The sequence below is a fragment of the Odocoileus virginianus genome, chromosome 29 (assembly GCF_023699985.2).
Source record: "Odocoileus virginianus isolate 20LAN1187 ecotype Illinois chromosome 29, Ovbor_1.2, whole genome shotgun sequence".
NCBI lineage: Eukaryota > Metazoa > Chordata > Mammalia > Artiodactyla > Cervidae > Odocoileus > Odocoileus virginianus.
Window position 1 is genome coordinate 4,615,100 of NC_069702.1, and position 26,921 is coordinate 4,642,020.

The following is a 26,921-nucleotide window of genomic DNA, read 5'->3' on the forward strand; positions in this document are numbered from 1 at the left end:
GTTTTCTCAGGGACCTTGGCCAGCCTGACTCCTGCCCTCCCTCCTGAGCTCAGCTTGGAGGCACATCACATCTCGGCTGCCACGTGACCAGCTTCTTGTCTATGAGGGTTTCACAGGTGGAGAGTCAGTATCACCCCGTTTGCCTGGAGCTGACGGGCTTCATCCTTGAAAATCCTGGGCAAACAGAGACAACTGTTCTCCCTGCAGGAGCATGTGGCCTGCCCACCTTCCCAGGGCCCATACTCACCCTCTGGCACTGTGCCCTCCCCTCTCCACCCTCCCCTGCCCTCCCCAGCTCTGACCTCAGATCTGCGTCTGTGTACAGTCCCATCCTACCTTCAGACTCTGGAAGGGCCCTGGGGTCAGGGGTGCAGCAGACTGGAATCCTGTCCATGGGGACTGCAGTCAGCAGGGGATGACGGTCATAGAAAGGGAGGTAGAACTGGGTCCTTCCAGTGTCTTGTAGGACCAGCCATTCCCATGAGCTCATGGGTGCAGCTCCCCAAGCAAGGGGCAGGTGGAGAGCCCAGGAAGGCATCCAGCCACAGGAACTGCCTGGGCAGAAGCCAGAGACTGGACAGTGTGTGCCGTGTCCAGGGATCCGAGAGTCATCAGACGTGGTCATAGCCTGGGGCACGTGGGGTGGGGAAGGAGCGGAAAGAGAATCCAGGTTCATACCAAAGGGCCTCCGGGGCTGACCTTGGTGGTTGACCTTGACCCTCCAAGCTCCAGAGAATTCTGTCTGTACATTGCCAAGCGCTCAAGCTTTGGAGTCAGGCCTTAGGACATGGGTCACCTTGGACAGCTGACCCTTCTCTCTGCACCTGAGTGTCCTCACCAGTAAAGTGGGATGACAGGAAAAGATGAGTGAGGAGCTCATCTCTGGGGGAATGTCCCCCCCAACGGGATGTCCCCCCCCACCCCTCCTGGGAACCAGGACACAGGTGGAACAGATGAGGAGAGGGTTGCACGTAGGAGCCCATGTGTCTGTCTGTCCTTCCCCCTGGACTCTGAGGGCTGGTCTCACCTGCCTCAGTTTCCCTTGTTCCGAGGGGCACCAGGGATGAGGGGTGGGTCAGGTCGAGCAGTAGAGCCTGTTCTCTGTCTGCAGGCCCAGAGGCTGGGGGACGCTTTGCGGTGGTCTATAACCCGCTGGCCTGGACGGTCACCACCATCATCACCCTGACTGTGGACTTCCCCAATGTCAGCATCACAGACGAGTCAGGCCGCCCCGTGCCTGCACAGGTAAGGGGGACATCCCATCTATGGTGCATGCCCCGTTGCTGCCCCTGCTCTGGGCTGGGCCCCTAGAAGTGGGCATCTAAAGGGAACATGTGACAGGCTGCCCTCACTGTGAGGACAGTGTCATAGGGGTGAGTCACCATCAGGGTCATTGGATCCACCCAGGGGCCTGACCCTGGGCTTTGGGCATCTGAGTTGACCAGAAGTCCCTTCTGCTGTGCTTACCCTGCAAGGTCTCACAGTGGTCTAGGTTACATGGGGGGCATATATATTCTCAGGAAAATATCCACTCTGCATGAGCAGTCCATCCGGAGTCCTAAATGTGCATCCTTATGGAGGTGTTGTGTTACGGGCAGGGCCCAGCTGCCTCTCTGAGACACCCATATCCTGTGTGGTCCCTCCCCATGGCCTTCCCAGACCTGGAGCTTGACTTGGGTCTAGAGGTGACCCTACTGTCACCCAGCCAGCCCTTCCTGGAGGAGGTGGAGGAGGTGATGCCATCAGTCAGCCACTCAGCAAACACTCCTGAATGTCTGGTCCGGTGTGGCCCCTAGCTGAGTGCTTGTCCCTGACACTGAAGTCCCCATGGAACTCAAGGATCAGACACAGATGTGGACAGCTGAAGTGTGGAGTGGTGACCTGTTGGCCGGGGCAGTAGTCCTCAACTGAGACAGGGGAGGAAGACTCTCCTGTTGTGGTCAGGGGCGGCGAGGGGGTTGGGTTGAGCAGACCCAAAACAAAGCATCCCCCTCCCCACCCAAAGGCAGCACTCCCTAAGTGTCAATGCACTTCAATATTATTGAACACCTACTGTGTGTCAGGCATTACTCTAGGCACTGGAGAAACTTTAGTAACCAAGTAGACAAAAGCCCCTGCCCTCAGGGGGCTCCTATTCCAGTGGGGGGATCCAGGCAAGAAGAAAATAAGAAAGTGTAGAAAGTGACAGATGATAACTGTGGTGAAGGAAAACCTTCAGGAGAGGTTTGGGGTGTGGGGTGGGGACAGGGTGTCTGCTAGTTCAGAGAAAGGCCAGGCTGGAGGCTGTAAGAAGCAACATGAATTTGCTCATAGCTCCCTAAATCCTCCCCCACAGGACCCAGAGATGACATCTGTTCCTAGAGAGTGAGCCCCATCCCCCACTCCCCACATGGATTCAGGGTCATCTCTCAGTTCCCTTGCCTGAATCAGATGACGTGGAGATGGAGAAAGACCTGCAGGGGTGACCTTGCAACCTCCCTCCTCGGGGAAGTTGGAGGATTAAGACACAAGAGCCCACTCTCCAAAGACGAGGCTTCCAGGTTGAGGGAACAGCATGAGCAAAGGCTCAGAGCCTGGAACAGGAGGGAGTGTGGGAGGAGGGCAGGCGGTTTGCAGCCCTGGTGGAGAAGGAGGAAGGGTGGGGAAGAGGACTGATTCTGTTGTGCAGAGAGGATGCAGGAGGGGAAACCAGCTCAGCCCAGTGATGGATGAGCCAGCTGTCTCTGTGCAGAGCAAGCACTCCATCCACCAGGTGTGTAAGCCCAGGGTTTCCAAGGAGACTGAGGCATCTTCCATTCCTGACATCCACCATTCATCTTGTCCCTCAGGCCTTCCAGGCCCAAAGATCAAAGGAGGTGCCCTCTGCCTATGACCTGCACGTGCTGACCACGATCCCAGGACTCAGTTACCGGCACTACAGCATCCAGCCCAGCAGGAGGCCCCAGGAGGGCACTCTGGAGCCTGTGACCTCCTTGGCCAGCTCCAGGCAGTTTGGACGCAGACTCAGGAGAAGTGGCGGGCCGGCGGGCGGGAGCCTGGTGCCTGTGGAGAATGACTGCTACACCGTGTTCCTAGACAAGGACACCAACTTGATGCACAGCATCTGGGAGAGGTGAGGTGCAGCTGTTGCTGCCTCTGAGGTCAGGAGGACCCTGGGACCTGGGCAAGTAATGCCCTTTCTGGGTCTCCATCTCCTCAGCTTCAGGGTGAGGGTGTGATTGTGGTGAAGCTCCCTACAGTGCAGTCAGGTTTATGTCTAGTTGTGGGAATCTAGGCCAGATCCATACAGCCTTTCTTTTTTTTTTTTTTCCATTTATTTTTATTAGTTGGAGGCTAATTACTTTACATCATTACAATAGTTTTTGTCATACATTGAAATGAATTAGCCATGGATTTACATGTATTCCTCATCCCAGTCCCCCCTCCCACCTCCCTCTCCACCCGATCCCTCTGGGTCTTCCCAGTGCACCAGGCCTGAGCACTTGTCTCATGCACCCAACCTGGGCTGGTGATCTGTTTCACCCTAGATAATATACATGTTTCAATGCTGTTCTCTTGAAACATCCCACCCTCGCCTTCTCCCAGAGTCCACAAGTCTGTTCTATTCATCTGAGTCTCTTTTTCTGTTTTGCATATAGGGTTATCGTTACCATCTTTCTAAAGTCCATATATATGTGTTAGTATACTGTAATGGTCTTTATCTTTCTGGCTTACTTCACTCTGCCATACAGCCTTTCTTGAATTTGTTCATTCCAAAGGTTTTGATTCATGGAAAACGGGGCATTGCAGATCACATCTTGGGAATAGGTAATAGTCATGTTATCTACTTTTTAATATTCAGAGCCACAAAAATCCATCTATTCACCCATACTCCTATCCATCTATGCACTCACTCACCCACTCATCTATGCACCTAACCCTCCACATTTCCATCCATCATGCATCAATGCATCCATCCATCCACTCATCCATCCATTCATCCTTCCATCATATTCATTCATTCATTCATTCATTCATCCATCCATCCTTCCATCCATCCATCCATTCATCCATTCAAGTATTTATTCACTCACCAGCATTCTTTGGCAGCTGAGCCCAGGAAAGGCTCCCCAGAGTTTGAAGCCACCCTGTGCATGCTCAGGTCTCATCCCAGGCAGTTTCTATTCCTCTTCAGCTTCTTGTCCAACACATCCACTTCTGTTTCCTGATGTGATCTCTTAACAGAAGCAGAAGTCTGTGGGTGGCGGGAGTGGGCAGGAAGCTTGGGGGAGCATCTGGAAGAAAGTGAGGTAAGGAAAGAGAAGGAAGAGGCAGACAGAGAAGGGGAGGAAGGCAGGGTGCAATGCTGTGAGGTGAGTGTCACCTGGGGCTCAGCCTGTCCTCTGTCAGCAGTCTAAAAGAACAGAGCAGGACCCCCCTGCCCCTGACGGGGCTTGGTCCTCCAGTCAGCCCACAAGTCCTTCTTGAGAGGGCATGAAACACAGAGGCAGGACAGACTACAGAGAGTGTGGGGCAGCAGCAGAAATAGGGTGTCACTCTGGCAGGTTCTGAGTGCCCCCCGCCCTGGTGTCTGGCCGGGAAAGGTGGAGTCTGCAGGCCGGCTTGAGCTCTGTCATCACTCGGGCCCCATGCCCCTTCTGCAGAACCCCTGAAAGGCCAGCTCCAACTCCCAACCCCTTTCTGCCCACCTTCAGATGCCTCACATCTAAGCCACAACCCCACACATTGCCTCCCAGGAGGAGAACTCATGTCCTGCTGTCTATCTTCCTGACTTTTCCAAGTTTCATCCACACTGCAGTGTGAGTGAAATTATTTCTCTTCAGGGCCCAATAATATGCCTCTGACAGATATCCCTTGGTTCATTTATCTAGTCCTCATCTCATGAGCATGTGGGTGGTTTCCACTCTGGGGCTATGGTGAAAAAGGCTGCTGTGAAAATGAATGTACAAGATTTCGTGTGGACAAAAGCTTTCCTTTCTCTTGGGTTAGTTCCTAGGAGTGGAATTACTAGGTCACAGGAAACTCTTATGTTAAGCTCTTTGTGAAATGGCTGGACTGTTTCCCATGTGACTGCACCATTTTGCATTCTTATCCAAGTGTATGAGGGTCCAATTTCTCCACATCTCCACCTACACTTGTATTTATCTGCCTTTTGGATATAGCTATTCTAGTGGATATGTTGTGGCATCTCACTGTGACTTTGATTTGCATACCCCGAGAACTACAGACATTGAGCATCTCTCCACGGGCCTGTTAGCCATTTGTGCATCTTCTCTGGTGAAATGTCTTTTTAGATCTTTTGCCCATCTCAAAATTGGGTTGGTCTTTATTATGGAGTTGTAAGAGTTCTTTCTACTTAGGAAGAATTACTGCAAACAAAGCTGGTGGAGGTAATGGAAATCCAGTTGAGCTATTTCAAATCCTAAAAGATGATACTGATTAAGTCCTGCACTCAATATGTCAGCAAAATTGGAAAATTCAGCAGTGGCCACGGAACTGGGAAAGGTCAGTTTTCCTTCCAGTCCCAAAGAACGGCAGTGCCAAAGAATGTTCCAGCTACCGTACAACTGTGCTCATTTCACAACAATTCCTTTTGCTGGTGCAAAAGTATTTGCGGTTTCAGACCGTGGATTTTAAATCCTGATGTGTGTGCATGTGTGCCAAGTCACATCAGTCATGTCCAACGCTTTTTGGCCCTGTGGATAATAGCCCACCAGGCTCCCTGTCCATGGGGTTCTTCTGGCAAGAATACTGGAGTAGGTTGCCGTGCCCTCCTCCATGTGATCTTCCCAACCCAGAACTCTAACCCACAAGGCTTACATCTCCTGCATTGGCAGGAGGGTTCTTTGCCTGTAGTGCTACCTGGGAAGCTTGTTAAATCATTATAACTAGGCTCAAATACACCTTTATTAATCAAAATAGGAACCATTACAGTTAACATATTTTTGCCAATGAGAAAAAAGTTTGTTTATTCCTATAGCATAAAAATCTGTGCTTCAGGATACCATGAACTCTTGGAAACCATTTTCTGTCTCCTGCAGGTTGTGGAAGCATTTTAGATTTACTGAACATACTTCTCTGATGTAATGGTTTTGATGGCATTCAGAAAGCTGTGGTGGATCAGATTGGCAGCAGACCACCAAACAGTGACCATGACCTTTCATTTTCAGTGCGAGTTTGGCTTTGAGAAACGTTTTGGAGCTTCTTCTTGGATAACCAGTGAGCTGGTCATTGATGGTTGTCATGCAAAATCCACTTTTGCCACACTTCATGATTTGATTGAGAATTGTTTCATCATTGTTGTATAGAATAAGAGAAGATGAGACTCAAAAGGCCAATTTTTTTTATTTTTGGTCAGCTCATGTTCAGTTCAGTTCAGTTCAGTCACTCAGTCGTGTCCGACTCTTTGCGAGCCCATGAATCGCAGCACACCAGGCCTCCCTGTCCATCACCAACTCCCAGAGTTCACTCAAGCTCATGCCCATCGAGTTGGTGATGCCATCCAGCCATCTCATCCTCTGTCGTCCCCTTCTCCTCCTGCCCCCAATCCCTCCCAGCATCAGGGTATTTTCCAATGAGTCAACTCTTCGCGTGAGGTGGCCAAAGTACTGGAGTTTCAGCTTCAGCATCAGTCCTTCCAATGAACACCCAGGACTGATCTCCTTCAGGATGGACTGGTTGGATCCCCCTGCAGTCCAAGGGGCTCTCAAGAGTCATCTCCAACACCACAGTTCAAAAGCATCAATTTTTCAGTGCTCAGCTTTCTTCACAGTCCAACTCTCACATCCATACATGACCACTGGAAAAACCATAGCCTTGACCAGACGGACCTTGGTTGACAAAGTAATGTCTCTGCTTTTTAATATGCTCTCTAGGTTGGTCATAACTTTCCTTCCAAGGAGTAAGCGTCTTTTAATTTCATGGCTGCAGTCACCATCCACAGTGATTTTGGAGCCCCCAAAAATGAAGTGTGACACTGTTTCCACTGTCTCCCCATCTATTTACCATGAGGTGATGGGACCAGATGCCATGATCTTAGTTTTCTGAGTGTTGAGCTTTAAGCCAACTTTTTCACTCTCCTCTTTCACTTTCATCAAGAGGCTTTTTAGTTCCTCTTCACTCTCTGCCATAAGGGTGGTGTCATCTGCATATTTGAGGTTATTGATATTTCTCCTGGCAATCTTGATTCCAGCTTGTGCTTCTTCCAGCCCAGCATTTCTCATGATGTACTCTGTATATAAGTTAAATAAGTAGGGTGACAATATACAGCCTTGACGTACTCCTTTTCCTATTTGGAACCAGTCTGTTGGTCCATGTCCAGTTCTAACTGTTGCTTCCTGACCTGCATACAGGTTTCTTGATAGGCAGGTCAGGTGGTCTGGTATTCCCATTTCTTTCAGAATTTTCCACAGTTTATTGTGATCTACACAGTCAAAGGCTTTCATGTAGTCAACTCATGAGGCCCCCATTTATTAAGCTTTTTTATCTTTCTAATTTGCTTCAAATGCTGAATGATGGTAGAATATCGACATTGAATTCTTTGGCAACTTCTCATGTGGTTGTAAGAGGCCCAGCTTTGATGATGGCTCTTAATTGGTTGTTGTCAACTGTCGATGGCCAGCCAATATTCTCCTTATCTTCAAGACTCTCATCTACCTTGCAAAACTTCTTGAACCATCACTTTACTGTACATTTGTTAGCAGTTCCTGGGCCAAATGCATTGTTGATGTTGCACATTGTCTCTGCTGCTTTACAACTCATTTTGAACTCAAATAAGAAAATCATTGAAATTTGCTTTTTATCTAACATAATTTCTGTAGCCTAAAATAAATATAAAACAAACAGGAAGTAATGTCATTGGCAGAAAAACATAAAGTGAGAAATGCACATTAAAATGACATATAACTTCATTTATTTAAGAATGTATTCCAATATCAAACTACAAATTTCAACAATGCAAAAACCACAATTATTTTGCACCAACTCTAGCAAGGTTATGCTCAAAATCCTTCAAGACAGACTTCCGCAATAAGTGAATTTCCAGATGTACAAGCTCAGTTTCGAAGAGGCAGAGGAACCAGAAATCAAATTACCAACATTTATTGGATCATAGAAAAGCAAGGGAATTCTAGGAAGATGTCTGCTTCATTGACTACATTAAAGCCTTTGACTAGGTGTATCACATCAAATTGTGGAAAATTCTGAAATAGACTGGAATACCGGACCACCTTATCCTTTTCCTGAGAAACATGTATGCAGGTTAAGAAGCTACAGTTAGAAGTGGACATGGAACAGTGGACTGGTTGCAAACTGGGGAAGGAGGACATCTAGGTTGTATATTGTCTTCCTGCTTATTTAACTTATGTGCAGGGTGTATCTTGCAAAATGTTGGGCTGGATGAATCATAAGCTGGAATCGAGATTGCTGGGAGAAATATCAACAACCTCAGGTATGCAAATGATACTACTCTAATGACAGAAAGTGAAGAGGAACTAAAGAGCCTCTTGATGAAGGTGAAGAGGAAAGTGAAAAAGCCAGCCTGAAACTCCACATTCGAAAAACTAAGATCATGGCATCTGGTCCCACCTCTTCACGGCAAATAGGGGACAAAATGGAAGTAATGACACATTTGATTTTCTTGGGCTCCAAAATCACTGTGGATGGTGACTGCAGCCATGAAATTAAAAGACACGTACTCCTTGGAAGGAAAGCTTTGACAAACCTAGATAGTGTATTAGAAAGCAGAGACATCACTTTGCCAGCAAAGGTCCATATAGATCAAGAAGAAGAATTAGAAGTGAAGTTGCTCAGTTGTGTCTGACTCTTTGTGACCCCATGGACTGTAGCCTACTAGGCTCCTCTGTCCATGGGGTTTTCCAGGCAAGAGTACTGGAATGGGTTGCCATTTCCTTCTCTAGGGGATCTTCCCGACCCAGGGATCAAACCCGGGTCTCCTGCATTGTAGGCAGATGCTTTACCATCTAAGCCACCAGGGAAGTCCAATATATATCAAAGCTATGCTTTTTCCAGTGGTCACGTATGGATGTGAGAGCTGGAATATAAAGAAGGCTGAGCACCAAAGAATTGATGCTTTTGAACTGTGGTGTTGGAGAAGGCTCTTGAGAGTCCCTTGGACTGCAAGGAGATCAAAGCAGTTCATCCTAAGGGAAATCAACCCTGAATATTCATTGGAAGGACTGATGCTAAAGCTGAAGCTCCAATACTTTGGCCACCTGATGCAAAGAACCGACTCATTGGAAAAGACCCTGATGCTGGGAAAGACTGAAGGCAAAAGGAGAATGGTGTGACAGAGGATGAGTTGCTCGGATAGCACCACTGACTCAATGGACATAAATCTGAACAAACTCTGGGAGATAGCGGAATACAAGGGAACCTAGTTTGCTGCAGTCCATGGGGTCACAAAGAGTTAGACCTGACTCATTGACTGAACAACAACAATAATAAGAGTTCTTTCTATTTTCTAGATACACGTCCATCATCAGGTGCATGATTTGTGAATGTCTCCCATAGTGGTGTTTGACTTGCAAGTTTCAACATGGCACTGTGAGGAACTCTTATGAAAGGAAGCTAGGGGCCGGAGCCTGGGGTCAGATGAGAAAGGCTTGGGTTCCAGACTAATGAAAAGGGTTCTTTTCCTCCTCTCCTCTTCTAAGGAGCTCAGGAGGGCATTCCTCCAAGACCTCTTCTTTCCTTGGCCACAAGAACCCTACAGAAATTCACAAAGGAAACTACTGTAATGATGTAAAGTAATTAGCCTAAAAAAAAAAAAAAAAAAAGAACTGAGTAATACCCTATCTAATAAATCCAATATTACCTTGTAAAAAAAAAAATAAATAAATAAAAATTAAAAAAAAGAAATTCACAAAGGGGCACAGACATGTCACTTCTTCAACCCTTCTCTCAGACAGGCCAGCTGGGATACAAATGCATAGCTGTGCCTTTGTTTAGGCCACACCCAGGGGGACAGTGCAAACCCATGTGTGCAAGGCTCTGAGCCAATTCCTCCTTTATCCCCAGTGTATGCACACCTCCAGTCCTAACCTAAGGGGGTGAGAATGGAGTCTGGGTTTGGAACTGAACCTGAGTCCTCCTTGGCACTTCCTGCGTGTGGGATCTCAGGAAATGAGGTCATATCTCCTAGTGCACTATGCCTCCGTCCTGAGATGGGTTCATAATCCCTGCCTGTGGGGGTCCAGAGAAAAGGATGAAGGTTAAGTGAAGGCCCTGGCAAGTGACATGGGGACAGCACCAGAGTGACAGACTTCCACAGTGTCCTGGCTTGATGCCCTCCTGAGGGAGTAGATATCCCCCTGCTGGCATCTAGGATAATGGGGCCAGGCCAGTGAAGGCACAGCCTCTGCAGACATGATACACTCGCTGCTTGTATCCTCAGGAGCCTGCACCGAGCCTGTGTGCCCTCCTCGGTGGGATCCGCTCCTGGACACAGATAGGGTCTGATGCCGCGTGGGCTCTGGTGGGTCCAGCCCGCTCTCCTCCGAGCCAAGTGCGTGAACTTCACTCAGTGCCCTCATAGCTGTCACTGAAGAGCCGAGGAGGTTGTTTGTGTCCACCCCTGGTTACAGGCTGGCATCTCCATAGAGGCTCTGTGAGCCTGCTTCTAGCATAAGGATGACACATTGTCCAAGATGATGACGCTGTTTTCTCCTTCCTTTCTGTGCAGGTGGAGTAACCAAACAGTCCAGGTGACCCAGACTTTCATGGAGTATCACGCGAAGAGTGATTTTGATCAAGGCCCCATTTCAGACAATTATGTGTTTAGACCCAGTGGTAGAGCAAAGCCCGCGTGGGAGGCTGTGAGGATGGAGATCGTGGCGGGGCCACTGGTGACTGAGATCCGGCAGGACTTCTACAGGTGAGGGCGGCCCCCTGGCTGTGCTCAGCACGTGGAGGTGCTCACAGGCAGGTGACTGAGGCAATGGGGGCCCGTCCTTGCTTCAGAAACCCAGCCCCTGGACCTGGGCTTGGTGCACGGTCCTTCCTCCAAAGCCCCATGACGTCATGAGCTGCTCCACTCTCTGCAGGCCTGCTCTCTGGCCTGCGCTGTGTCACCTTGGGGGCACCTGAGTCCAGAAGTGGGACAGGAGACCACGGTGACAGTGACCAGCACGAGAGCAGTTCTTGTGTTTCCATCAGGACAGACAGAGCCCCCAGGCGTGGCTGGGTACCCAGAGTCTTCAGAGGACAGGGTCCCTCCTGTTATCTATTCCAAGCAGGCTCCCCTTGGATGCATCCCCAAGGATGCTCCCAAGCATCCTTCCTGGCTGCAGGAAGGATGGAGGGAGGAAGACAAAGGAAGAAAGAAGGGCGGGGCGTCCAGAAGGCTCACTGGGCTTGACCTATGTGTCCTGCTTCTCCTCCAGGGAGGTGGATGACAGGGAGCCCACGTTCGCCATCTACTCCCGGCTGGCCCACGGGCCCCAGAGCTCTGACGGGGAGCTGCTCTGCCATCGCATAGAGCAGGAGTACCGGGTGGGCCCCTTGGAGCTGAACCGTGAGGCCATCCTGAGGACCAGCACCGACCTGAACACGGGGCGGGTCCTCTACTCGGACAACAACGGCTACCAGATGCAGCGCAGGCCCTACAGGAACTACACGAACAACATCATCGCTCAGGTACGCCCTGAGCTGTCCTGGGGGCATGGCAGCCAGAGATACAGTCTTGATGGCAGGTTTCCAGAAGGCAGGAGAGATCCCTTAAGCTCCAGCGCATCTCCCCTAGGGTGTCTGCCCCTCAGGCCCGTGGCCCAGGCGTGTTCAGACGTGGTCTCAGAGTCTGGGGTCACCATGTGTGAGGCATGTCCCTGAGGTCTGTGTGCACCACGGGTCCTCCTCAGTCAATGGATGACCCACTGGGGGTTACTTGAGGATTAATCGGATGGTACCTGTCTAGGCCTGAACGGGGTATGACCCTCCTTGGCTGCTCTGAGCTGAGCCACAGCCTGTCTTCCAGGGAGAGCTGAGCAGGGGCTGAACTCCAAAATCAATCAGCTCCCAGGGCCTCTCCCTCCAGCAGCATGACCTTAGGCGAGTCCCTGGATGTCTCTGGGCCTCGGTTCTCTCCTGGGAAGTGAGTGACCTCCCCCAGAGCTGTGCTGAGGGCTGGGATGATCCAGAGGCATCATTGTGCTGGGCACCTCCTGAGCCTCCATCCTTATTAGTTGTCTCTCCTTAAACCCGGGGACCTGAGAGGGCGTTTGATCCCTCCCTCCTCTGTCTTCCATGAGCTTCTGTCCCTTCATCTCTGTGGCTGGTCCTCACCCACTGTGGTCTGGGCTCCAGAGGGTCCAGGACCATCAGCCCAGGACATCTTGCTCCAACAGAGCAAAGGGCAGGGCTGTGTGAGTGCTTTCCAGCCCAGACACCAGCCCCTTTCTATTTGGGAACCCCTGGCTGGGGGCCATCTCAGGCTGGACTGGCATAGATGCCTCATTGTCTCCCTGCAGCAGGGGGACCTTTTGGGCACATTTTACAGATGGGGAAACTGGAGGCTCAGGTGGGCTGGGTCCCCCAGGGCATAAGGTCAGGAAGCAGTGGAGCTGGCTTTGAATCCCAGTGCATCCATCTCAGAACTCAGAGCCCCTCCCCCTGTCTACCATGCCACCCTCGGCTGCTGCTGCGCCCATGCAGGGGGCCGCCTGGGGCCACAGGGAGACCCCGGGCCTGCTGGCTGACCTGGCCCACTGCCCCCTCCACCAGGCTGCCAATGTTTCTGTCCACAGAACTACTACCCCATGGTGCAGTCAGCCTTCATCCAGGACAGACGAAGCAGGCTGGTGCTGCTGTCCGAGCAGGCGCACGGCGTCTCCAGCCAAGGGAATGGGCAGGTGGAGGTAGGAGGCCCCTCTGGTCACTCACAAGCAGCCCAGGGCCCAGGCAGGCCCGGTCAGGCAGTTGTCCCCTGCAGGTGATGCTCCACCGGCGACTGTGGAACAATGACAAGTGGGCCCTGGACAACGACCTCACACTGAACGACTCGTCGGTCGTCCACCCGGTGCTCTGGCTCCTGCTGGGATCCTGGACCCTCACCAGTGGCCTGCGCCAGAGGAGTGGGCTGGCACTGCAGCACCGGCCCGTTGTGATGCTCAGAGAGATGAATGGTGAGGTGGGGGGTCCTTTCAGTGCACCTGTCATCACTGCCCCCGGGTGAGCCGCCCTGTCTAGGGATGCGGCTGAGCTGGTGCCTTCAGGGATCTGGCCGACTTCAGGGCAGGAAGTGACCAGACGCCTCAGATCCAGGCCTCTCATTTTAAATGTGGGCATTCTGAGGTGCAAAGAGGGTTCAATGGCTCGTTTAAGGTCATATAGCTGTGTGTGTGTGTGTGTGTGTGTGTGTGTGTGTGCGCGTGTGCGCGCACGTGTGTATGTTAGTCACCAAGTCGCGTCCGACTCTTTGTGACCCCACGGACTGTAGCCCACCAGGCTCCTCTGTCCAAGGAATTCTCCAGGCAAGAATACTGGAATGGGTTGCCATTTCCTCCTCCAGGGATCTTCCTGATCCAGGGATCAAAGCCGGCTCTCCTGCATTCCAGGCAGTTTCTGAGCCACCAAGGAAGCCCCAGGGAAGGAGTCTTGAGACTCCTGTTTCAAGAGCCGAGATCCCAGGGAAAGGCTCTGATTGGCCCCTGATCGAATCACGTGACCCAAGCCCGACCAATCACTGAGGCCTGGGAGTTGTGAGGCCATGGCGGCTCCCGCTGGAGCCCAGAGCATCTCCTGGAAGAGGAGGGCTGAGTCCGTCTGGGCAGAGGCAGCGATAGATGTCAGCACGGGAGCTGGCGTCTGAGACCTTGTTCACAGAGCGGGTCTCTGTGTGAACTCCCTGCAAGTTCTGGGAGAAATGGCGTCTTCTCTCTGGTCCCATCTCCCGGGCTGCAGTTTGAACCGGCTGGACTAGAGAGTCAAGGCAGGCTGGGGCTTTTGCATGAACAGGTGCTTCAGGCTGCCTGCCCTGTGGACCACACGTGGGAGGGAGGGAGATCAGATGAAGCGGGGGACTTAGTGTGGCGAGCTGTGAGTGTCAGGAGGAGAGTTTGGCCCAAAGCCTCTCCTTGTTGTCCATTTGCCTTGCAGAGACTGCCCTGCGTGGCTCAGGCTCCAGGCAGCAAGAGGCTGTGACGCTGCCCCCAAGCGTCCACCTGCAGATCCTCAGCATCCCTGGCTGGAAGTACAGCTTAAGCCACAAAGAGCACCTGCGGACTCTCCGGAAAGGTGAGGCAGGTGTTCAGGTGTCCAGACTCACTCCTGCCTCCACATGCCAGCCTGGCCCCCCAGCCCATCACTGGACAGAGGGGCTCTCCGCAGAGTCGTCCAGGCTCTGTGAGGTCACCTGGTTCCCTTATCTGCCCAATGAGGGATCTGAGGCCCTCAGGGAGGCAGGTCACTCAGCAAGCAGGAACAGGGTGGGTCTGGATAACATCGTATGCAGTGACTGTGTACAGAGGGAAGCCCCCAGCAGGGGATCAGGGAGGGCTTCCTGGAGGAGGAAACAACTGCCAGGAGCCCATTAGTCACATCACCAAGGCGTCTGCTCCCCCATGCCTGCTCTGTTACACTCCGTGTATCTCAGCGGCAGGGCTCACCATGCCTCAGCCGCCCTCCTGCTCTCAGAGACCCACCAAGGGCTGTCACCCTCCAGCAGAAGTGTCTGTGGAATGGGAAGAAGGAGGAAAAAGAGGCAGAGGCCAAAGGTCATCTTTGTCCCTGATAGAGGGCTGTTGCTGAGTGTGGCTCAACTCTGTAGACAAAAGTGGCTGGGCTGGTCAAGCCCATCCTGTTAGAGAGAGATCGGTATAGACTGAGCCAGGGGAGCCACAGCCACAAGGGATGCCGTGAGGCCTGCTGCCTCTCATGATTCTTGAAACCTCAAGGAATCACTACCAGCATGATCATTGCCATCATTATCATTATCATCTCCACCACCTTCATCACCATTATCCTCATCAACTTCATGTTCTGCCCTGGGAAGTCCTTCCCTGATTCTAGAGCTCCAGTCCCTAACCTCGGCACTAAGACAAGAGACATTGCAGACTTCTTATGCAAAGTAACAAGGAGCCCACAGCATCACTGTCCTCCCACAGCACAGGTCATTTTGTCCCCGTGTTCGGGGGATTGGCAGGATGGCCCTTCTCACTGGGTCTCAAAGGACCAGCAGGTGGGAGCTGTGTTACAACACATTTCCTTGGTCTCAGTGGCAGAAATAACACAGCAGTGACTGTGTACAGTCACGTTTGTGATGGTGCCTCATCCTCAGGGTTACAAGGCCACACCCCCCTTCACAGGGGCTGGGGCAGAGAGAATCTTCCAGGGAACAGGAGGCTGGAGGGACAGGCCCAATGAGGACCTCACCTCAGTGAACAAGAACGAAGACTTTCAGATGGCTGGAACAGCCCTGGTGTGGGCAGTGGGAGGCGGTCACTTTGGCTGCACCTGGGTTGGAATCCTCTCCGCTCCTTCATGATGCACACCAGCTGTGTGTATCTGGGCAAGTGCTCGCCCCTCTCTGAGCCTTGTTTGGCTCATCTGCAAAGTGGGGCTGTGTTAGCTGCCTCCGAGGGAGGTTGAAGATGTGAAATGGAGGTGAGAGTGTAAAGTGCCAGGCAGAGACTGTTGTCCTCATGGCCACCTTCCTTCTATCCCTAAGACCGAAACTGGGAGGCCAAGGCTTGGAATCCCCCCCACCCCCCAGCCCCGCTCCTTCTTGATGCACATCAGCTGTGTGTCTGGGCAAGTGGCCGCCCCTCTCTGAGCCTTGTTTGACTCATCTGCAAAGTGGGGCTGTGTTAGCTGCCTCCGAGGGAGGTTGAAGTGAAATGGAGGCGAGAGTGTAAAGTGCCAGGCAGACACTGTTGTCCTCACGGCCACCTTCCTTCTGTCCCTAAGACCGAAAGCACGAGGCCAGGGCAGACCTCCGCCGTGTCCTGCTGCGGCTCCAGCACCTGTATGAGGTGGACCAGGACCCCGTGCTGTCTCAGCCTGTGACAGTGAACCTGCAGGTAACCTGCCTTCCATGTCCTGCTCCAACATCACAGAGTCAGGCCCCCAGGAGGATGCACCATCGGGAGTCACACCGTCTGGTGTGACTATCCAGACTCAGATGGCACCTGGCAAATACCACATCAGGGTGGTCTCACAAAGGAACCTGGGGGTCCCTCACCCTCCCTCACAATGGTCTTCTGAATTTACCATCATGTAGCACACATGTATTTTGTTTATCATTTTTTCTTGTAGCACATCTTCTTACATAACACAGAAGTTACATGTATAATAAGAAAGTGAACAGATTCTTGCAGACTCCCTAGTGGGTGATCACACAGTCCAGGGGCGAGTCTGGGTGCCTCCTCTGGGCTTCGTGGGCCCCTGGGTTCTGGGCCTCAGTCTCCTCACCTATAAATGGGGAGGAGAGAGTCTTTGCCCACAGGGATGCTGAGAGGCTATGGAGGGACTGTGTGCACGCAGGTGCCTGGCACCTAGCACACCTGATGGGTGTCAGTGTCCCGACCCCGACCTCTGCCCTCCCATGTTGGCACGGCCCTCAGGAGCAGATGTAAAGGCAGAGGGCAGATGGGAGCAGCACAGGGAGCCTGCCCTCCAAGCCTTCCCCTCCCCCAGCTCAGGGAGGGTCCTGCAGAACAACCCCCGCCCTTGGGGCAGCCGCCTGTCCTTTCTTCCCAGGAAGACTGTTCATCCACCTCCCCTCTCAGCCTGGAGGCTGGTTTGATGCTTATTCGGGAAAAAGGGATGCAGAACATAACTGACATCATCCCAGGACCACGCAGGGCTCCTGGGAGAATCGCGGAGAGACAGGCACTCGATGCTGGAGTGGCTCAATGTGCCCGCCACCTGCTGGGCGTGCTGATCAGCCAGCACTGGGGCATCAGCTGCCCCCAGCCTCAGGTCCTCACCTGTAAAATGGGGCTGCCCCTCCTCCTGCAGGGACTTGCTCTACAATGAATGTGGGGGATGCTGGGCCCTGGGCCCTGGTGCGGCCGCCCTGCTGTGTCAGGGTCTCTGCTCAGATCTGGAGTCCGGGTGCTCACCCCTCCCTTGCTCTGTCCTGCAGTCTGTGCTGCGGGGACTGGGCTCCGTGGTGTCCGTGGAGGAGCGTTCGCTCACAGGGACCTGGGACGTGAGGAAGATACATCGCTGGACCTGGAGTACGCGGGACTTTCACCGCTACAGAGGTTCTGCCTGGTCCTGACCCTGCCCTGGGTCCCCAGCCTGACCCCCATCCAGACCCCAGCCCTGCCCTTGAGGCCTTGTGTGACCTGGAGCTGGCCATCCTCCTTCTCTGGGTCTCAACCTTCCTGCATCAGCCAAAGAAATTTTTAGACTCTAAGTTTCAGTTCAGTTTCCATCTTCCAGGGCTCCACACAGAGTGTGTGTGTCCATGTGTGTGTGGCTATGTGAATGTGTGTGCACATGTGTGTTCGAGACCACACCCCCCACCCATGTCCAGATGAGCCCAAGGTTTGCATGTGTACCCCGAGGGGTTGTGATGCCCTCCATGGCGTGCAATGTCTGCATACCCGACACTTACTCCCGTGAACCCCAGGCTACTTCTTGCCTCCCAGCATTTACCAGTGCTGCCTCCTCCACCTGGTTTGCCTCTGACCTTCATCTGGACCAGCTCCTAGTCAGGCTCCCTCGGGTTCATGTCTGGGTCAGGTGCCTCCTGTGCTCCTCCTTCCTTGTCAGTTGGCTCTGACCTGTTTATCTCTTCTTTATCTATTGCACACAGCATAGTCTGGGTATGTAGGTAAACACCGCAGTTCAGTTCAGTCACTCAGTCATGTCTGACTCTTTGCAAACCCATGGACTGCAGCACGCCAAGCTTCCCTGTCCATCACCAACCCCCAGAGCTTACTCAAACTCATGTCCATCAAGTCAGTGATGCCATCGAACCATCTCATCCTCTGCCGTCCCCTTCTCCTCCTGCCTTCAATCTTTCCCAGCATCAGGGTCTTTTCAAATAAGTCAGTTCTTCACATGAGGTGGCCAAAGTATTGGAGTTTCAGCTTCAACATCAGTCCTTCCAATGAATATTCAGGACTTCCAGTTTCTTTAGGATTGACTAGTTTGATCTCCTTGCAGTCCAAGGGACTTTCAAGAGTCTTCTCCAACACCACAGTTCAAAAGCATCAGTTCTTCGGCATTCAGCTTTCTTTATAGTCCAGCTCTCACATCCATACATGACCACTGGAAAAACCATAGCCTTGACTAGATGGACCTTTGTTGACACAGTAATGTCTCTGCTTTTTAGTGTGCTGTCTATGTTGGTCATAGCTTTTCTTTTAAGGAGCAAGTGTCTTTTAATTTCATGGCTGCAGTCACCATCTGCAGTGATTTTGGTAGACACCTAGCCAATGCATTATAGACTGATGGAATGAAGGGTATTTAATTGGCAAAAAAGGATGTAAGGAAGGAAGGAAAGTATGGATGCAGGAAGATAAATGGTTGGATAATGGATGGATGAAAGATGAATGGAATGAAGAAAGGAACATGGATGGATGATGTATGCATGGGTGGATGGATGAGAGGACAGATGGAAAGAAGCTGGATGTTTGATGGATGACTGGAGGTTGGATGGAGTGACAACAATGGATGGGTGGAGGAATTGGATTCAGGGGTGGATGGATGGATGGTAGCATGTGTGGATGAATGGATGAACAACTTTCATCCCAAGCATAAAGCCTAAACTCCAGGGTGCGTCTAAGGAGAGCCCATTGAGATCAAGGGCAGGGCCCCCTCATGGCCTCAGTAAGAAGATTACTCTTAGGCATATATATGGTGCCACAACCCATGGAGATACGAGGCCAAGGAGATACATGTCTCGACTGTGCTGTGCCCTCAGGGGAGGCCAGATATGAAAGAGGCCTCCCCAGCAGTGGAGTCCTATCAAGAGGGGGCCGCTGAGGGCTGTGGTCACAGTGGGAGCCACAGACGCAGCAGGCGCCGTGTTGCCAGGGGGATGCTGGGAGGAGGGGGCCTCGGGAAGCAGGTGGTCCAGGGGCTGTGCTGGACAGACCCTCTCTGCTCCCAGGCAAATTCAGTCGTCCCTCACCACCCCTGGGAGGCCCCAACATCACCATCTACCCGAAGGAGATCCGCACGTTCTTCATTCACTTTCAAGAGTGGTGAGCCCTTGGCAGATTCTTGGTCCCAGGATACAGAAAAGCAGCCTAGAGGGATGAGGGGAACAGCTGCTAAGCTGGTGGGCTAATGGCAAGAAATGGATGGATGGGGGTGTTCTGACTTCTTAAATAAAATTGCATTAAGGACCTATGTCTTCCCCTGCCCACTGGAGCCGGCCCTCTGTCTCCTCTCCTGTCACAGATGGTAGCTTCACACATGCTCACACTCCTGCTTCACCTGCAAGAGTCAAAGCCAGGTGTTCTCCCAAAGACAGAAGCAATAATCCACAGGGATACCAAAAGGCCTGCAACCCTGCCAGATCTCAGCAAGTCCACTGCTGCATGCTGGGCACCCACCCCAGGGTGGCCACACTCTTGCAAGGGCCTGGCTCTGCCTACTGTGCAATGAAGGGAGCTGCCGTGCAGGCTTGGTGTGTGGATCAAACTGGGAGTCCAACCCCAGACTCCTCCCCTGCCCCAGGGGACACCTGTCCAGCAAAAAGGCCCTGAAGTTTGGGCCACCAAAAGATGAAAGGAAACCACACAGCATGTGAAATGGAGGACGTTTAGTATAAGAATCATTAATGATAAGAAAAGTGCAACTTCCTCTCCTAGGAGTGTGCCCAAAGGATTAAAACATCCAACCACCAGGAGCTGTTTCATGCATATTCACAGCAGCATTATTCTCAATGACCAAAGGTCGACACAACTCAAGTGCCCATCTAAGACACCCAGGTACTGAAAACTTTCCTTATGTACACAGTAGACTATTACACCACCATTCAGTTCAGTTCAGTCGCTCAGTCGTGTCCAACCCTTTGCGACCCCAGGACTGCAGCACGCCAGGCCTCCCTGTCCATCACCAACTCCCGGACCTTACCCAAACTCATGTCCATCAAGTCCGTGATGCCATCCGACCATCTCATCCTCTGTCGTCCCCCTCTCCTCCTGCCTTCAATCTTTCCCAGCATCAGGGTCTTTTCAAATGAGTCAGCTCTTCGCATCAGGTGGCCAAAGTATTGGAGTTTCAGCTTCAACATCAGTCCTTCCAATGGATATTCAGGACTGATTTCCTTTAAGATGGACTGGTTGGATTTCCTTGCAGTCCAAGGGACTCTCAAGAGTCTTCTCCAACACCAGTTCAAAGGCATAATTTCTTCGGCATTCAGCTTTCTTTATAGTCCAACTCCCACATCCATACATGACTGCTGGAAAACCATAGCCTTGACTAGACGGACCTTTGTTGGCAAAGTAATGTTTCTGCTTTTTAATATGCTGTCTAGGTTGATCATGACATTATACCACAATAAAAAGAACAAAGAATCTCCTAACATTGTACATAGTGAGGAAAGGCAGACTTGAAAGATGCATACTGTGCAATCATGTTTAGAAGAATGTCCAAAATTGGTAAATTTTCTAGTACATTAGAAGCCTTCTCTGATCCCACATCACACTGCATCAGGATCTCACACACCCCACCATGTAGGGTAGCCACTACATGTAATTTCATATCAGTGCTTCACTAGCTCTTCTTTATTGCCAGGGTTCCTACACAATATGTGTTTAATGATGATAAAACATATGATAACATTTCAATATCTTCAATTGTGTGCAAGTTATACCTGACCTGGAGAGTGATCAACCAGTCAACCAGATATTCAACCAGATATCAACCAGATATTCATGTAGTGGTTTCCTGTGCTTACTATAAAAGAGAGCCACAAACTGGGTGGGTTAAGCCATAGAAAAGGCCAGATCAAAGTGTCAGCAGGGCAGCTGCCTTCTGAGTCTGTGTGGGATAATGTGTCCCACACCTCTGTCCCAGCTTCTGGAGATGAATGGGCCATCTTTGCACTTCATTGTGTTGTAGAAGCATCACTTGGTCTATGCCTTCATCTTCCCAAGACCTGTGTCCAAATTTCCACTCCTTGTAATGACACCAGTCAAACTGGATTAGGGACTCACTCTCAAGACCTCAATTAAAGAATTAAATCTGCAAAGACTTTATTTTCAAACATGGTCACTGGGGGTTGGAACGTTAATATCTGAATTTGGGACAGGACACAATTTAACCCGTTACAGTACAGACATTCAGGGACAAATCTGAAATGTACAATAACTTACTTAATAGTGTATTTAGTGTTTATCAGGCAACTGCTTGTGCTAGAACTTGGAAACAGCAGAAAGAAACTCACAAAATCCCCACCTTTGTGGAGCACAGACAACAGGGGCAGGAAGGATATTTCATGATGTGCATCGTTTAGTCAAAGCTATTGTTTCTCCAGTAGTCATGTATGGATGTGCGAGTTGGAACGTAAAGAAGGCTGAGCACCGAAGAATTGATGCTTTTGAACTGTGGTGTTGGAGAAGACTCTTGAGAGTCCCTTGGACTGCAAGGAGATCAAACCAGTCAATCCGAAAAGAAATCAACCTTGAATATCCATTGGAAGGACTGATGCTGAAGCTGAAGCTCAAATACTTTGGCCACCTGATGCGAAGAGCTAACTCAGTGGAAAATGAGTTTTCCTGGTCAGGGAAAGATTGAGGGCAAAGGGAGAAGGGGGCGGCAGAAGATGCGATGGTCGGATGGCATCACCAACTCGATGGGCATGAATTTGAGCAAACTCAGGGCGATAGTGAAGGACAGGGAAGCCTGGGGTACTACAGTCCATAGGGTCACAAAGAGTTAGACACGACCTAGCAATTGAACACCACCACCACCACCACTAGAAAAAAAACTACTGACTACAAGGATGTAGATCATAGACTGTAACCCTGATAACAAATGTCATAAAGTAATATTATGATTAACAGTTTGATTGTGCATGGACTGGGTTGAGGTGCTGTGAGCCTGTCAGCCAACTTGGTGAACAGGAGGAAAAAGCATTTTCTCTGATGGAAGCATCTGCAGGGTTCAGGCCACAACAGGCTAGTGGAGGATGGGATAGATGTGAGCAGTTCTCCCATAGATGAGGTTCAACCTGCACAGCCATCTGTGGGAGTCTTGGGAAGGAGCCCTAGACGTCTCACAAGAAGTACAATCCTGCAGTGGGAAAATGGTGACTTTGACATTGCATAGATGGTGGCCAAATCCTTTCTCCATGGTTGATGATTAATGTGGCCTGAGCAAATCACTTATCTCTCTGAGCCTAAAACTGCCCATCTAAAGATGCAGATATTAATATCTATCTTCAGTGTGTGTGTGTGTGTGTGTGTTCTCAGTCGTGTCCAACTCTTTGCAAACCCATGGACTGTAGCCTGCCAGGCTCCTCTGTCTATGGGATTTCTCAGGCAAGAATACTGGAGTGGGTTTCCATTTCCTCCTCCAGGAGATCTTACTGACCCAGGGGTCGAACCCACATCTCCTGCGTCTTCCTGCATTGTCAGGCAGATTCTTTACCACTGAGCCACCTGGGAAACCCCATATCTTCAATAATTGTGCTCAAAATTAGGGAGAAAACATGTCAAGTGCCTGACTCATGCTAGATGGTACTCATTATCATGTAGTACAAGTTTCTCATTTTAGCAATGAGGGAATAGAAATCTGGAAATGGCCAGGCCTCACCCCAGATAGATTAAAAGGTTTTCCCAGTTTGGCCTACAGCCACTGTTGGGCCTCCTTGAAGCATTAAGTGACTTTGGTGAATTTTTTTCCTAGGTGTGAAAAAATATAACCATCTTAATGGGCTCAGAGTCTGAGGTTTTACTTTATACTGGCTGTATACTAATGATTCTTTCTGGTAATTTTGAAAAACAAAGACTTAAATTTCATGTGTATGTTGTTTATTTATTTAATTTTTTCTTTCTTTACTTCTTTATTAAAATTTTTAAACATGAAGAAAGGTAGAACAATAACGAATTGCTGTTGTTGTTTAGTTACTGTGTCCAACCCTTTGGGACTCCAAGCTTCTCTGTCTATTGGATTCTCCAGGCAAGAATACAGGAGTGAGTTGACATTTCCTTCTCCAGGGGGATCCTTCTGACCTAAGGATCGAACCAGTGTCTCCTGCATCGTAGGTGGATTCTTTACCACTGAGCCACCAGGGATGATCTTATATAACAAATACCCATCTCCTAAGTTTAACAATGGTGAATATTTTGCAGAGTTAATTTTTTGAATGAAGTTTATTTCATATTTAAATTAGGTCATATTAGCAGCAGGGGATTTCTCAAGTCTGCTGTTTTGGGGGAAATAAGAGCCTGTGAACCACCTTAGTTACTTCGTTGGAGTGGATGGAGTGGTATTGCCAGGTACCCTGGGGTAGGATGCTATATTGACACCAGGTGGGGCTCCTAGGCTGCTGCTGAAGCAGGTGGGTGGCTCTGGAGTGGAGCTTGGTATGGACCAGAGGACAGGTGAGCTGGAGGTTGGACTGCTGCTGGTAGGATCCAAGATGAGGACAAGTCCTCCAGGCAGTGACTGGGCTCTGACCAGTGGGAGGAATGCTTTATGTATTATTCCACCCTCAGGCTGTCCTCGGAAGGCTGGCAGAGCAAGCAGCGTTTAGAGGGACAGAGGCCCAGTGAGCCCCGCCAATGCCCCAGCCCCACAGAACCACCAGGACACCAGGGAATGCATCCCAAAGATCAGGAGTTGTGTGTGCCTGACTTCCATCCCATACCCCAGGGGCTTCAGGGGTGATGCAGGGGCAGAGAGGTTATCTGAGGAGTCAGTCACTTCACCCAAGAGAGGCTCAGCATTACCTCTAAGTATAAACAATCAGGGCGTTCCCCGGTTGCTCGGCAGTAAAGAGTCTGCCTGAGATGCACAAGATGGAGGAGACACAGGTTCAATCCCTGCGTTGGGAAGATCCCCTGGAGAAGGAAATGGAAACTCACTCCAGTATTCTTGCCTGGAGAATCCCAGGGACGGAGGAGCCTGGCGGGCTACAGTCCATGGGGCCACAAAGAGTCGGAAAAGACTGGAGAAACTGGGCACACTCACATAAGCAATCAGATCGGGTTACATTTAAGCCGAATTAGGGAGGCGGCCCTGAGATGGCGGAGGAATAGGACGGGGAGAACTCTCCCCCCCACAAATTCATCGAAAGATCATTTGAGTGCTGAGCAAATTCCACAAAACAACTTCTGAACGCTGGCGGACGACACCAGGCACTCAGAAAGGCAGCCCATTGTCTTCGAAAGGAGGTAGGACAAAATATAAAAGATGAAAAGAGAGACAAAAAGTTAGGGACAGAGACCCATCCCGGGGAGGCAGTCATGAAGGAAGAAAGTTTCCAAACACCAGGAAACCCTCTCACCGGCAGGTCTGTGGGGAGATTTTGGAATCTCAGAGGGCAACATAGCCAGGAGGGAAAGAAGAAAACAAAAAACCCACAGATTACACACCTAATCACAACGCCCAGGGGAGAAGTAACCCAGACGCTCGCATCCACCAGAAACGAGCGGGGGCTAATCGGGGAGGCGTGGGCTGCATTGCTTAGGGTAAGGACTGGGCCTGAATGCCCTGAGGACAATCTGAGGGAGTTAATGTGAGATAGCAACACAAACTGGGGGATAGCCAGAGAGGGAAAAAAGAAAGAGAGAGAGAGTGAGAGAACTTTCCCACAAAAAGCTGTAGGGCACAGCCTGGCGCACTCACAGAACAAAGGATTGAGAGAATACCAGAAGAGAGCAGACCGCCCCATCCCCCCGCCGGAGGCAGAGAGGCAGGCGGGCGACAGCCAGAGTCGGAAGGCGAGGGGCAATCTTGGCCCCAGATACGCATCCTCCACCAAACTGTGAGCAGGCTCCTGGTTGCTAACCAAGTCTTTCCGGGATCCTAGACGGTTGACATCCACCAGGAGGGTCGCACCCAGAGATCAGCCCTACAGAAGAGACACACCACGCACATGAGATGGCGCTCCCACTGCGCACCCAGGAAACCAAGCGAGTAGGACCAGGGAGGTGAAAAGATGCACTGTCCACCTGGGAGAGCGTGCTCGGCAAGCACCTGGTCTCCTGAGCTGCTCAGACCTGGGCAGGGCACAAAACGCAGGCCCAGCTGAGTCTGTGCCTTTGTGGAGTACACAAGAACCTGAACCTGAGCGGCTTAGACCTGGGAAGTGCATGCAACCCAGGGCCGGCTTTAGACATTTCCTCTGCAGAGCAACCTGGAGCCTGAGCAGTGTAGACCAGGAAAGCACACACACCGTGAGCTGGGGCAAACCCAGTGTGGCCCAGACACTGCGAGCGCTCCCCACACACGCCACTGATATTTGTCTGCAGGGCTCCTCCCTCCCCACAGCACAACTGAACAAGTGAGCCTGAATAAGTGACCACCTTCGCCCCCTTGTGTCAGGGCGGAAATTAGACACTGAAGAGACTTGCAAACAGAGGAAGCCAAAATAAACAAAGAGGGAACCACTTTGGAAGTGACAGGTGCAACAGATTAAAACCCTGTAGTTAGCACTGACTACATTGGAAGGGGCCTATAGACCTTGAGAAGAAGTATAAGCTGGAACAAGGAACTATCTGAAACTGAACTGACCCCACATTGCCCTCAACAGCTCCAGAGAAATTCCTAGATATATTTTACTATTATCATTTTTTAATTATTTTTTTAATTTTTAAGTTCTTTATTACTCCTTTAATTTTCATTTTTATAACCTACTATTACCTTGCAAAAAAAAAGACCCTATTTTTAAAGCAAACTTCATATATATATATATATATATGTGTGTGTGTGTGTGTGTGTGTGTGTGTGTGTATATATATATATATATACACATATATATATTTAATTTTTTTTGACTTTGTTTTATTTTTTTTAATATTGTATTTTTGAGAGTGTAACCTCTACCCTGGATTTTTAATCTTTGCTTTTTGGTGTTTGTTATCAATTTTGTACCTTTAAGAATCCAATCTCCAGTACCCATTTTTACTTAGGAGTGTGATTGCTGACTTGAGTGCCCTCTCCCCCTTTTGACTCTCCTTTTTCTCCCCCAGGTCACCTCTATCTCCTCCCTCCCCCTTCTCTTCTTTACCCAACTTGGTGAATGGTTTTGGGTATTTGGGCTGTGGAGACCATTTAAGGAACTGATCGTAGGCTAGATTGGTCTCTCTACTTTTGAGCCCCCCTCTTCTCCTCCTGTTCACTTCTATCTCCTTCCTCCCTCTTCTCTTCTCCATGTAACTCTGTGAACCTCTCTGGGTGTCCCTCATTGTGGAGAATCGTTTCACCATTAACCTAGATGTTTTATTATTGGTGCTGTATGGATGGAGAAGTCTTGAGGCTACTGTAACAGTAAGACTGAAAGCCAGAGGCAAGAGGCTTAAAGCCAGAGGCAAGAGGCTTAAATCCAAAACCTGAGAACACCAGAAAACTCATGACTCCAGGGGACATTAATCAACAAGAGCTCATCCAAAAGCCTCCATACCTACACTGAAACCAAGCTCCACCCAAGAGCCAACAAGTTTCAGAGCAAGACATACCAAGCTAATTCTCTAACAATGTATGAACATAACCCTGAGCATTAAAATACAGGCAGCCAAAAGTCACATCAAACCCACAGACACCTCAGAACTCACTACTGGACACTTCATTGAACCCCAGAGAGAAGAGATCCAGCTCCACCCACCAGAACATCAACACAAACTTCCCTAACCAAGAAACCTTGACAAGCCATTTGTCCAACCCCACCCACAGGGAGGAACCTCCACAACAGAGAGGAACCACAAACTTCCACCATACAGAAATGCCACCCCAAACACAGCAATCTAAACAAGACGAAAAGGCAGAGAAATATT

The 26,921-nt window shown here is 50.5% G+C and overlaps 1 protein-coding gene across 1 annotated transcript in view; it reads left to right on the plus strand.

The window, feature by feature from the left end:
* Positions 1-19,254, plus strand: part of LOC110148609 (epididymis-specific alpha-mannosidase-like) — a 41,548-nt gene extending 22,294 nt beyond the window's left edge. Inside the window, exons 10-19 of the mRNA XM_070457983.1 lie at positions 1,112-1,245; positions 2,838-3,112; positions 10,703-10,894; positions 11,403-11,655; positions 12,762-12,872; positions 12,947-13,139; positions 14,113-14,261; positions 15,930-16,034; positions 17,102-17,232; positions 19,092-19,254. Of these exons, the coding sequence (XP_070314084.1) occupies positions 1,112-1,245; positions 2,838-3,112; positions 10,703-10,894; positions 11,403-11,655; positions 12,762-12,872; positions 12,947-13,139; positions 14,113-14,261; positions 15,930-16,034; positions 17,102-17,232; positions 19,092-19,179 (1,631 nt within the window). The 3' untranslated portion in view covers positions 19,180-19,254. The remainder of the gene's footprint in view (positions 1-1,111; positions 1,246-2,837; positions 3,113-10,702; positions 10,895-11,402; positions 11,656-12,761; positions 12,873-12,946; positions 13,140-14,112; positions 14,262-15,929; positions 16,035-17,101; positions 17,233-19,091) is intronic.
* Positions 19,255-26,921: the final 7,667 nt, after the last annotated feature.